Raw genomic sequence first — 12915 nt, 5'->3', positions numbered from 1 at the left:
TCTGAAGTGTCCCAAGGAGCCATTAAGGCTGACAGTATAGCACTTCTCATGGTTTTGCAGAATTCCAGGGTCAATCCTGAGTACAGAACATCTTTGAGGACTACATAATTGAAATACCAGATTACATTTTATCAAAACGTTCTGAAGCTATTAAAAATGTCTTGCAGCCTCCTAAATGCTTCCCATTATGCACTGACATAATGAACTGAGTCCCATACTGCACCTTTGTCACTATAACTGAAGGCTTAGCTACAGATTACGATACTACTGCCTTGCTATGGACCCTGATACTTAAAAGCCTAGGCCCATTTCTGGAAAATGTCAGCATTTAGTGAACTCCGTCCTCTTCTAGCTAAAACACCTTTCCCTTCTGTAGGGACAAAATACTATTAAACCACAGCCTCAGTTTTGTTTTGTAATTATACCTATTTGTCTATCCTTCCTCTTAAAAGTTTCTCCCATTACCAGCAGAAAAGATGGAATATACTACAACTGTTTCCAGATTTTTTAGTATATCAGGAGGATCAAACTCTTTAGTCTGGCTCATTTAGAGGCTCTAAAATCACTAGCAAACATTTCCATTGAACTAGCAGATTATATTTTGCCAAAACACTAGAAATACCTTTTACCTGCTTCATAAACTTGCTACTCTTTGTGGTTGGTAAGACAATAACATGGTGAAATACATTAAGTGTTATTAAATACAAAGCACTTGTTACAGCAGTTGGGTTGAATTCCAGGTCAGGGGGGCTGTGTCTCAGTCACAGTTTGCCTTATATAGAGAGCTCAAACTGTTCAGTCTTGCTATTCAACTATTACCATCACCTGTACTGAGATTCACCCAGAAGAAAACAAACAAACCCCAGTTAATTTACTTTAGGTGACTGAGACTCAGTTCAGAATTGGCCATATGGCCCACTCTCTGCAATTGACCTGAGTGGAAAAAGAGAAAGGATCACGATTATTACGTATTTTCTGAATTGCTAAGGACCACGAGGAGCCAGCGTATGTGCAGCATCTCAGTAAATTTCAGTAGAAGCTATGCCTCTAAGACACCTTATGACTAGTGTAAGGTGTAGCAATATGACTTATTGTAAGTAAAATTTTTAATTTAAGGCTGAACTTATAATCAAATCAAATATATGTACATAACAGAGTTTTACTCAGTTTAATTTCAAGTTCAAAGTTAGTAGCTGTCTTCTACTAAATGAACTATGTTAATCATTTACTGCATTACTTAATCAAATAGAAACCAACCATAAAATTAAGCTCTTGGAAGATGATTTGACTAAAAGTGCAAATATTTAATGGGAAGTGAGTCTTAATTAATCAGTTGCATTGTAAGTGACTAAAGAGCTGCGTGTTAGGTTAAAAGTGAGAGTCACAAAAATATGGACCTTCTATTTTATGACCAATTTTACAGCGCAATAACGACACATTGCAAATGAAAACTTCTGTTTTGATTTTCCTTGATGTCTATATGCTTACCTGATGTTTCTTTCATTTTAAGTAAGGTTAAAATGTAGTTGATAAGCTAGATAATTAAATTTCAAGAAGGTTTTACTAGCAGAATACTAAATATACTAGAACATATTCTATTGCAATATCAGTAAACAGTTGAAATGTATGGTCAGTTCTGCAATGAGCTCCATTAAACAAATGAATACTATAATGTATAAAGCTAATTAGAACACAATATATCTAATTAAATTTGTTATTCATAGTGCTTAGAATCATTTTTATAGTATAAAATAATGCACACGTAACCCTATCAAGAAAAATATGCAATACTTCCTGTGTAAAATTGCGTGTGCTTTAACAAAAAGCTTTTTGTTATTTCCCTGATGAACAGCAGTTTCAAAAACTCTGTTGAATTAAATATTTCCATACTTTATATATTTTAAATCAAAAATAAGGTACAATTGCTAAGAAGTTGATCAAAATGTTCATTTCTGCTACTGCTTTTCTGTAAAGATTTGAAAAGAAATGCACCTATTTCCTTCTGAGAAAATATGATGTCTGATTGTAGTTACAGTGGGTTGTCCCAACACTGTTAGAAGACTACCAGAAGAGAACACTCCCGGGAGTGGTAACACATCGCTGGACTTCCAGGACACTATCTCATTGAAAGAAAGAATGGCTATGTATCAAGCTGCTGTGTCCAAGGTAGAGAGCAGCAGCTCCTTTGCTAATGTAAGATATTACATTTAATTACCCTCTTAATTCTATATTTTACATGATGACATTTCCTGCATTCTTTATTCATACAAGCCGTCAGATTGATCTCTACATAGATTAAACCTGAAATCTAAATTATTAAATCTACCTAGCAAACACACTGATACACCTGTATCTCTCTCTAGTCAATGCAATTTTTCATACAATACCTTTAGTCTTTTGGCCAATTCATTTTAATTCAGTGGAAGTACTTTTCTTTTACTTCCACTCTTGCATGTACTTCATTTATTAGGAAGGTCTTAGTCAACATAGGTGTGAGAGAGATTAGCAACACAGTTATTCCATTAACTAATAATTTAAAAAAACTAGCATTTTCTGTATTACTATGAATATTTAAAATCACCAAATAACAACATCATATTCAAAATATATTAAGCTTAGACCTCTTGCTGTTCAAACTAAAGAATCTGAAATTACTCTATTACAAAACAGCAGCTTTAAGGTTTAAGAAAAAGTATTGTTTTATAATAAAATTATCAAAAAAGACATTTGTTATGTCAAAATAATATTTAGAAAAGGCTTACTAATTTTGCTGCATTACTTTCTATAAATCTGTCAATACAGACTGGTTATTTTACCGAAACGTTTAATGTTATTACTAAGTAACATACAGTATTTGGCCAACAGAACTTGTACTCCATTAAAATAAAGCTACAGATTTCAAATGTCATTTACACCTGTTCATGCTTTTTCTTTTACCAGTGTAGTTACTAGTACAGAATACAAAAAGTCTGTATAGGATTGGTAATTCCTGCAAAATGTCTGCGGAATTATAACACCAGGACAATTAATGTAGCAGAATTTTCTAAATCTGACTTTAACTTTCCCAGTATTTCTGAGCACCTTCTCAGAGTATACATAAGAACTACTATATTGCCATAACTTGAGAGCAAAAGGAAAAGGAAGAGCGAACTGCCACAGCAATATCTGAACTGAATTCAGAGCCAGGATCTTAAATATGTGCTGGAAATAGCAAATATTATTAAGATTTTGCTGTTAGAAAATGTGAAAAAAAGAATCGTTCAGAAAATGGATAAATAAAAAAAGATGAACAAACAGTTTGCAAAACAAACAGAAGACTCACTAAAATAAGGTGATATTCTTCATGCGCTTCTACTTTTTTAGAATTCCTAATGCAATGGAGGCAAGTGGTAGAGACTATTTAAGGAAGTCAAAGGTACTTTAATTAAAGGAAAAAGAGCTATTTTTTTCACTCAGTTAAGTACTATAGAATATACTAGAAAACAGCTTATATTTTACATGTAGTGAATAATAAGGAGAGCAAAAAATTCATTTATAATATTGCTGGGAAACCAAGGAAAGAAGCTGGTCATTGGCTTCAAAAACCCAAGAAGACACAGACAGATGATAAAAATATTAGGGGAAAAAAAAGACACTAGCATCATAGAATCACAACGCAGGGTACAGGTAGGAAAAGCAACATGAAATTATGTTGTGATAACAAGATCTTCCTATTTGTTCACTGCAATAGAAACTCTTCAGTATTATAAAAAATACGGTAAGTTTTGTAAACATAAGAAAGTAGCAGGTTAACAAAAGCTTCCTATCTCCCTAGAGAAGTTCAATTACACATTCCACAAAGCTTTTGCTAATATAATAGCAAGGCTCAGAAATGTATGTCAATACCAAAAGGTATGAAACTTTGGGTTCGTTACAGCTTATAAAGTTTATGGAATGTCTAGTTTAGATATTGCTGTCTTGGGTATTTCAACTGAAAACCTTTTGGTTGTATTCAGAGAGCTTATTGCTTAAAAAATAATGATGCTAGTTACTTGTATAATAAGTAATTTAAGTATTATAATATATATATGAATAATATATATGAAATAAGTAACTTAAGATTTTTATTTGTTTGTATTGTACTGTTTATCTTCTATCTTAGTCTGAATAATTATCTCAATATAGATTTGTTTTACTTCTGTTATATAAGTAAGATATAATCATGTAGGATTTTCATAAAACAGCATTCTCTGACAAAAATGCTATAGAATGAATTTATATAGATGCCACTGTTAAAGTGATAGCCATGACTAGAAGACACTACTTTATAATTTTGCACAGTGTGAAACCAATAATAATTCAAAATTAAATATTAACATGATATTCAAATATCATACTATTCATAATATAGAATAGCTTCTATAGATACAAATGCAAAAGGCTGAGAACATGAAATCCTGCAGTCCAGCACAGTAATTTTGCACCTTCTATCTAAGGTATGTCTCCCCTTATTATTATAGTAGCAGAGCACTTCCCAACACATTTATCTATCATTCAGGAAAATCTGCCTCAGTTCTACTGAACTGAGGCACAGAAATACTAAGGGATAAAAAAAGATATGGTATTTTTATCATATCTTAAAGTTCTAACTAGAAGTCGTAGTTCAACTATCCCTTATCAGGAAACGGGAGGTGTTGGCTTGGTACAATGTTGGAATGACAAGTCTTTGTTTAAGCAAGGATTTTAGCAGATGGGAAGAATGCACCTTTTTCTTACTGTAAACTAAGCCAGAGAGCGTATCTGTGGCAAAACAATGGATTTTGGTTCTCACTAGTCACCAGCCAGCTGCAAGAAGAGCTGTAGAAGGACTCCCATTCTTACCTGCAATTTGATTGTGAGAATAACAATTCGCAGCTACTGAATTGGCCTGTGTGTGCTCAGGCAGCCCAGAAGCCACGCTACATGCAGCACTGGATCAGCACTCTGAAAACAGCCACCAGCCACACTCACCTTCTGAGTCCGGATGTTTTCAAATGACCAAATTCCTGCCTGTTTACTTCTTTATTTTGTAATTGCCTTTGTGTATTTGGCGTAAATTCCAAATTTGCTAAACATCTTCTGAGAAGGTTCAAATTCCCTGCTTTTGTAACTAGAGACACTGTTAAAATTAAACATCTCTCTCAAAAATAAAAAACTCTATTAAGCTTGACACAAGAATGTTGATACATATAAACTACTTCATTTACGATCTAGAACTCTTCATAAATTCTTATTGAAATGGATGGTTGTTGGAATAAGTACCTGTATATCAGATTCCTTTAAAATGAATTAACATTTATGCTTGAATGAGCAATAATGGTATTTACCCACTATAAATATCACCAAACAGCTGACAAAGGGTGCCTAAAATGTTCATTCACTAAAATAATTGCTTTTTACATTCATACATCTATGTGTAGAAACAATTGCACCTTCTGCATCCTAGGGAGAAAAAAATGCTGCTTTTTTAGAACCTGCTTAGTTACACATCACCTGTGAATACTAGTTACCTCAGATGACTTATTCGTTACAAAGAAATTTCTAATTATTGTATGTTTTATGTTCTGTATATTGATTAATAAGCCCAACATGCTGAAGGCTTCTTTCTAGTACCATATATGAGATAACACACAAGGGACAAAACTAGAATAGGGAACCTGAGGATAAGGGCACTTTTCTGACCTTTGTCACTGTTGTCGGTGAAGGACGAGCATCTCACAAAGGCCTCTCTACGCTTTTCAACAGTACCTACCGATAGAGTACAGAGAGGGCCAGGTTGCAACTTGGAAGAAAAAAGAACTCAGAATATACAATTAGAAGAGGGAACATGGGAGAGAAGGACTGTTTTGCATAGTGATTGCTACTAGATTCGTTTGAGGTGGCATCTACTACTTCTGATGTTAAAGATTAAAACCAAATATACATACATTTTTCAAATACAGATAGTCCTTTCATTTTCTGAAATTCAGTTTATGACTCCTGTACAGAGGTCTTTGAACTTGTAATCAACAGTATTTATGAGTGTTTGTTTTCTCTGCTGATGACTGTGGAATTCTTAAAAATACGTTGCTGAAAATACATGTCAAATCCCTAAAACTACAGAGGAAATCACTGAGTCCTTAGACGTCAATTTAGATAGAGATGAATGTGCAGCTAGAACAACAGGATCTACTTCACATGGAACCATTTAGCAATTAGTATTAAAATAAATTCTAACTGTAAAATTCCAGAAGAACTTCAAAACTTGCAAGTCTTAATTTTTGGTTGATAAGTGAAAGTCCTAAAATAGGCCAATGAAATTTAACAATTAATCTTAACAGTATCAATATGTTTTGTATTCTGATGAAAATCCTGTAAAAAATCCTGTCTTATTACTATACCTATTACAATGCTAATATTAATTCATGTGTATTATTAAAATAAGTTTATATCAGATTATATAAGAGGCTAGAGACATAACCATGTGCTTCCAAATTTTCTGATTTACATTAATAAGCATTATAATGTATTGCTATTAACTAATTTTTAAAAAATCAACTCGGAGAAATATATTCTTACCGCAAATGAAAAACAACCGGCCATATTTTATTACACTAGGCTTCAGAGGAAACAGAGCCTTGTACTGTGCCTGGCGGCCTTGCAAGAGTGAAGAAACAATTTGAGAAAGGCCAGATGACCTCTTCACAAAACACCTTTGCTCAGTACCAGCACCAGCACAAGTCCGTACAGGTAACAATGGCATTTTTAATAGCAACAAATGAGGTATGGCCTGCTAGGTAGCTTGAAGGGAAAAATATGATTCTTCGCTTTACTGAACAGTTTTCATTATAGCTAAGAGAATGTTTCCATAATATTCATACTCACAGAATTTCCTCTTTAAGATATACTACTATGATATATTAATCATGTAGTAATCATATACTTCTTATGTAGATAAACTGTCAATATAGACAATTCTAGACTTATGAGTAGAACAGGTTATCATCATAAGAGTATTTTGTGCTGAACCTTGTCTGTAAGATTTAAGTCATTATCAAGTATTATGGCAATAGTTTGCATATATTGTACTTGTAGTGATGTTGAACCATTTTGTTTGGAATGGAATTTGCTGCTTCGGTTGAATTAAATTTAATCAACTCCTCTAAACAGATCAAAAATTGTATCGAAGAACCCAGATGCTACATGAAAATACACAGAGCAGCTTCCAAGTGTTATTTCAAATAAAAGGTCTTTGGATTTTATTACTTCATTAGCATATATCATGAAAAATTGTTGTAGGAGATAATGACTTTGGACTATGTGAAGTCTGGTATAATAAAATTCATTGCACTATCCTGTGCATTCCAAAAAACAGTAATGGCACAGTAAATTGCTTTACCACCCTGCACTTATCTGAGAGTTTTTTAAGTAATATAGCTTTCAAACTTTGTAGAACAGGACACATCAACGTTCTTCTATAGTTTCATTTTTGTGTTAAATAAGTATCATATCTACTAGCTAGCTCTCATTTGTTATACATTAATACCATACCAATATCCACAATCTGTACACTCAACAAGCAGAACTCCAGTTCGGAGGGGAAAAGGGTGTCTTCCTTTAATGAAGCATCCTCTGTATCCAAAGGCAGACAGAGTTTGAAAAATAAATTAATTAATTGTAAGTATAAGTAAGTAGCAGTATCTATTACGTTTCTATTAGAAACTAGATTTGCAAATAAAATATACAGAAGTGTATTTTGTGCACTGTAACTGATACTTTTACCAACCATTTGCTCTCACACCATGTCATACTTTTTCTCCTTTCACTGCATACAAATATGCAATGCACATACACATTCTTTCTCCAATAATCTCTCATCTCTCATGAGGCTGGACAGTCATTTCTGTACTGAAAATAAGTCCATTGGTGATTCCATTCTACAGCAGGTGAAATGAGCAGTTTTCCTTATCTCTAAATAGAATGGCAGAACTAGGAATCTCCTCACTGACAAGAGCTGCTCCTGCAGTCCCTAGTCGTGCAACCAACCCCGGTGAACTGGGACCCAGTTCCTTGTCACACCACCTATATGACAAAATAGACATAATTCCATCCTCAGGTTACATTAATTGACTTCAGGTGAAGATACTGCAGCATAATGCACTGCAGAGTTAAATTGACCCCTGTCAGCAGAGGTATACTGATTGATGTTGGCTGACATGCTGTCCTGGTAACAGAAGCCCTAACTGGTTAGGGTTGTCTAAAGCTAAAAACAAGAACATTCTGTTAGATTTCTGGCAATATTTAAAAATAATTATAAATAATTATACTGTAATTAGCTTTCATATCTCATATGTGCAAATGATTGTTTCCAGGTCAATTAGCTCACAATTTAAAGATCTGCATAGCAAATTTTTTAGATTAAGCAGTTTTCAATATAGAGATGTCATTCAGTGATGAACTATTGAAATATCATGAGTATCATGAACTGCCACAAAAAATCCCAACATGTAATGTTGCAGTGTTTAAAATTAACTGAAAAGAAAGGGGCAAAGATATGCCATCTTAATGCCACATTTAAAAAGCCATCCTAAGGTTTCACCAGGGCAATTAGTAGTGACTTTTATTCTGAGACTGCATAACAATTTCTATTGCCAAAGATTATGTCCCAGTATGATTATGTCCAGTTATGTGGTTTTTCTGCTGAGTTAAAAATGCTTTAAAACATCTGCAAACTGTCTCAGTTGACACAGAGAAATCACTGAGGCCAGATTCTCTTCAGGTTTGGCGTCAGGTGTTTGAAGACCGTCATTCCCTTCAGTAGTGTTCTTCGGGTATGTTTTGGCAGTACAGTCCATTTTCTTAATACTTGAGCCCAAGTGCTCTAAACCAGCTGGATCAGACCACTACTGTAAGACCAGTCTCCCAGTAGGAAATCTTCAGTTGGATGAGATCTGTAGATAGGCATAATTGGAGGAACAGTATGAGCTCTGTATATGGGACTATTGCCCATTCTCTGCATTTGTAACATGGCATTTGAGCTCCCACATTTCCATTGAGGGAACAAAAAGCCAGGCCTGGCTTAATCAGTTCCTATCAGATCCAGAAAACTATAACCTCATAAAATAGCCTTGTTATGCTAATAGCTAATTCATTTATCACAAACTGTATTGCCATGTTGACTAGTCAGTGTTTAAAGTCAGTTACATGCTGAGGATATGTCTCAGTCTGACACGATAGAATTTGAAATGAGATTTTTTTTTTGGCAGCATTAAAATAATGCTGGTTACACTGCAAAATAGACCTTCAGATATGAAAGACTCAGATTTACAGTTACCTCTATGCTTGGGAATATAAATTGTGTTATGTTTTTTCATTACAAAATCACTTTTTTTCCCCACAAAACCTGTGCCAAAGTCAGTGGACAGGCTGGAGGACACTCAAAGGATTTATCAGGGCTGTGTAGTGAGGAAGGCTGCTTGTACTCTCTCTTCATTTTTGATCCAGTTCTATCAGGAGTAAGAAGAAAAAGATAGAAGACTGCAGGAAAAGATTCTTGTGATAACATCAGGTGAATGAAACTAGTAAGACCCAAAGCTGCTTCTGCCTTTGCATCATATAATACTGAGTTATTTAAAAGATTAACTCTTCCTATAACCCTCCTGCTTCTCCAGGTACCGTACTTTAAAGCAAGAATGGGTTATAACATTTGTGTAAGAAAGATGTATTCAAGTTGGCAGAGACTGATTGAATTCCACTCTAAAATATTTAAAGAACTAGCCAAAGCAATCTCCCAGCTATTAACTGAGAGTCTCAGTGTATCTTTGAGAACTCACTGAGAGTCTCTCAGTGAGCGATTGGAAAAAAGTAAATATAATGAGCATCTTCAAAAAGTGAGGAAAAAGAGGATACAGGGATTTATAGAGCTAAATTCAGTATCGGAGAAGGTGCTCAAATACACTGTTAAGATGCACATAGAGGATATTAAAGTGGTAAGAGGGACCCAGCATACATTCTTCAAGGAGAAAATATATTTGGGAAAAAAACAGAGCTGTTATTTGTCATGGTATATTGTGGATTGGGGAACATGCATATAAATTTTGTTCTGTTAGGTATCTCCCTAAATGATCTGGATCAACAGAAAGTAGAATTTACACCGTTTGTGAATACTACCAAACTGGAAGAGGTTGTGAGTCTTCTGGAAGGTAGAACTTGATTTCCAACTGCTAACTGGCAGTGGTGTGAGACCTGAAAGAGACAGAATTCAGTACAGCAAGTAAAAAACACCATTTAAGAAGGAATAGTCAAAAAGTACAAATACGAACTGAAAATAATTAGCTAGAAAGCAATACTGCAAAAAAGAATGCTACGGTGGACTGTAGATTCAGTAGAGGCTATGACAAAAAAGGCGGCCTTGGGATATATGAAGAGTAAGGCATTGCATATAAGAGATAGAAGGTAAGTAATTCTGCCCACTTCAACATGGAAAAAGCCTCACACATAGGCTGTGGAAACTATGTTGGCATTTAAAATTTATCTAGACAAGTATCTTTCAGAAAAGGTATCCATAATCCTGCTTCAGACTAGAAGGATGAGCTATGAACCTCTTGTCGGTCCGTTCTATTCCTGCACTGATTTCTAAGGATTTCTTTAATAATTATACACGAGAGGTCAGACTTAAATATGCATTTGGGCAAGTCAAATTCTGTTCTTCTGTGTTCTGAACACTTGGCTTAGAACACAGTTTTCAAGTGCAATTTTGTTTTATACTGCTCCTTCTATTGAATATACCATTTTGCCACGTTATTACTTTCCTATTTCATTATATTTTCTGTCAGATTCAAGAACTTTAAAATTTTTGCTATCCAAAAAGTCAGAATTATCAAAACAATCTAAAACACTGGAGTCTGAAAAACTGGGCTGAAATATCTCAAAATGTTTATTCCCATGAGATTTTCATTTCTTTCTGCTTACTGAGCCCGGAAAGACCAGAGAAGTCTCTCTCAATGTCACCAATTCTTCTGCTGCACTATACAATACCCTCCAGAATACCAAAGTGTAAACTCTGTGTGTGCATATAAATATCTATATACATACACACATAAATTCAAAATGAAAACAAATAAAATTAATGCTAGATTAAAAAACTCAAAATACCAAACTGTTCTTCCCAATTTGGATCCATGCCTTACAACGGTTTCTGCTTTTCATGTAAGATGCTGTTCTTGAACAAGGGTAACAAAATAGGGCTAGACTGTGAAAAAAAAATATGACTACATAAAGCCATGTAGTACACAGAAATAGAGCCACTGAGAGGAATCCTTGGTGCTGAGGACGTGCTTTCTGCACAGTGCAAGTTTTGGGAATTTTACTTCAAATTAGCTCTAGCGTGGTCCTTTGGGATGGATGCCACCAGTGGTTGTTGGAATGCATTAAGTGCGTTGCTGGTGCACATGTGCTTTACTTTCATCCAAAGGAATCCAGTTCACGTACTCCAAGATTATGCTGAGATGCAAACCAAGGTTCAATAGGGATGATCAGAAAATTCACTTCAGAAGCACGTTCCTGATCCAAACTAAAATACTAACGAAGCTGCACCCACAAAGCACCACTCAGACTCAGAAGCAGACCGGTAAAGTCACAATGACAGCTACAGTTACATTTTCCCTTCATTAGAAAATAATTAATTTGCTTGACACTAAAATAGTAGCAGATTTCTTTGTTTTTAGGGTATTTTTTAAAATTAATTATGTGGAGCAGAGAATGTTGCTTAAATTCATCTATGTTCATTCTTGATTTTTGTTGTCTTAACATTCTTCACCCAGCTACTTGGGGCTGAAGAAGCAACTGTACCCCTATTCTACACCTCATGATGCATGTTGCTTATTCAACTAAGGAATTTAATAAAACTGAAAAGGAAAAAAGTGAAGGAAGGAAAGGTTTGGAAAAAAAGGCATCTTCTGTAACAGAAAGACCTGTGGTCTAGGAAGCGCAAAGGCTGTTTGGCTCAAGGAACATGCAGTGCCCCAATACATTAACTAGCTTCCACGAAGGCAGAAAGGTGCATGATCTAAACACTGCGGATGACCCTGCACAACACAGTCTTTATTATGACCTGGGCTTAGCAGGACTTGCTGACTTCCTAGGTGGAAATCTCCCCTGGAAAAGGAACCCATCTGCTTACTGATAAGCACACACAACACTGGGGGGTATATTACATAAATGGCCTACTTGTAGATTGGTATCTACATATCACATATATGTGATGCCGCACAATCAAGAACTATATTGATACATCAGTGGCTTTCTCTATAGAACTGAGCACATAGAAAGGCAATAAATAAATAGGCAAATTATCTTTTATTCTCACTCTTGGGGCATTCAGCGCATACATTTATAGATCTTTTAAGGAAACATTTGGGGGTTTTCCTAAAATAAAAGTGACATGCAGTTATCTCTAAAAGCCGATTTCTGATATCATAACCTCTTCCCTCCCTCCCCCCCTCCCACATTCCTATCCTCATAAACGATGCAGTATGCTGTGCAGAGGATGCAAATCAGTGTAGGACAATAAATTTTATCTGGAGGATGGCTGCCCTACTCATGGTGGCTAAGCAAAGAGTGAATTATGAAGGTCATTGCAAACAAGCACCTATCAAATATTTTTTATTGAGAATTCTAAACATTGTTTTATTGGGACTGGCTGAATCCTCACTGCAGCCGCACCCTTCTACTTCTCCCTGATTCTGGAGTTAGCGAGGGCAGTTTAATTCACAGTACAATTTAGGAATACTTTAGAACTCCTTAAGTTGCACTACTTTGCAGCTCTAACTTATAGTACATACTAGCTGCTGGTAACTGCTAATAGTTGTATTTTTTATAGTGGGGGAAGAAAACAACTACTACTTGAGTCCACCTGAG

At 35.1% G+C, this 12915-nt stretch overlaps 1 protein-coding gene across 8 annotated transcripts in view; it reads left to right on the top strand.

Moving 5' to 3' along the window:
• Positions 1-12915, top strand: part of XIRP2 (xin actin binding repeat containing 2) — a 101947-nt gene that overhangs the window by 63657 nt on the left and 25375 nt on the right. For all 8 annotated transcript variants that reach the window (XM_068948709.1, XM_068948710.1, XM_068948712.1 and 5 more), the window contains 2 exons: positions 2030-2193; positions 6616-6747. In XM_068948709.1, the coding sequence (XP_068804810.1) occupies positions 2030-2193; positions 6616-6747 (296 nt within the window). The remainder of the gene's footprint in view (positions 1-2029; positions 2194-6615; positions 6748-12915) is intronic.

Source organism: Struthio camelus, chromosome 6 (assembly GCF_040807025.1).
Source record: "Struthio camelus isolate bStrCam1 chromosome 6, bStrCam1.hap1, whole genome shotgun sequence".
Taxonomy (NCBI): Eukaryota; Metazoa; Chordata; class Aves; order Struthioniformes; family Struthionidae; genus Struthio; species Struthio camelus.
The sequence above is the reverse complement of the archived record's forward strand: the minus strand, read 5'-3'. Positions and strand labels throughout refer to the sequence as shown.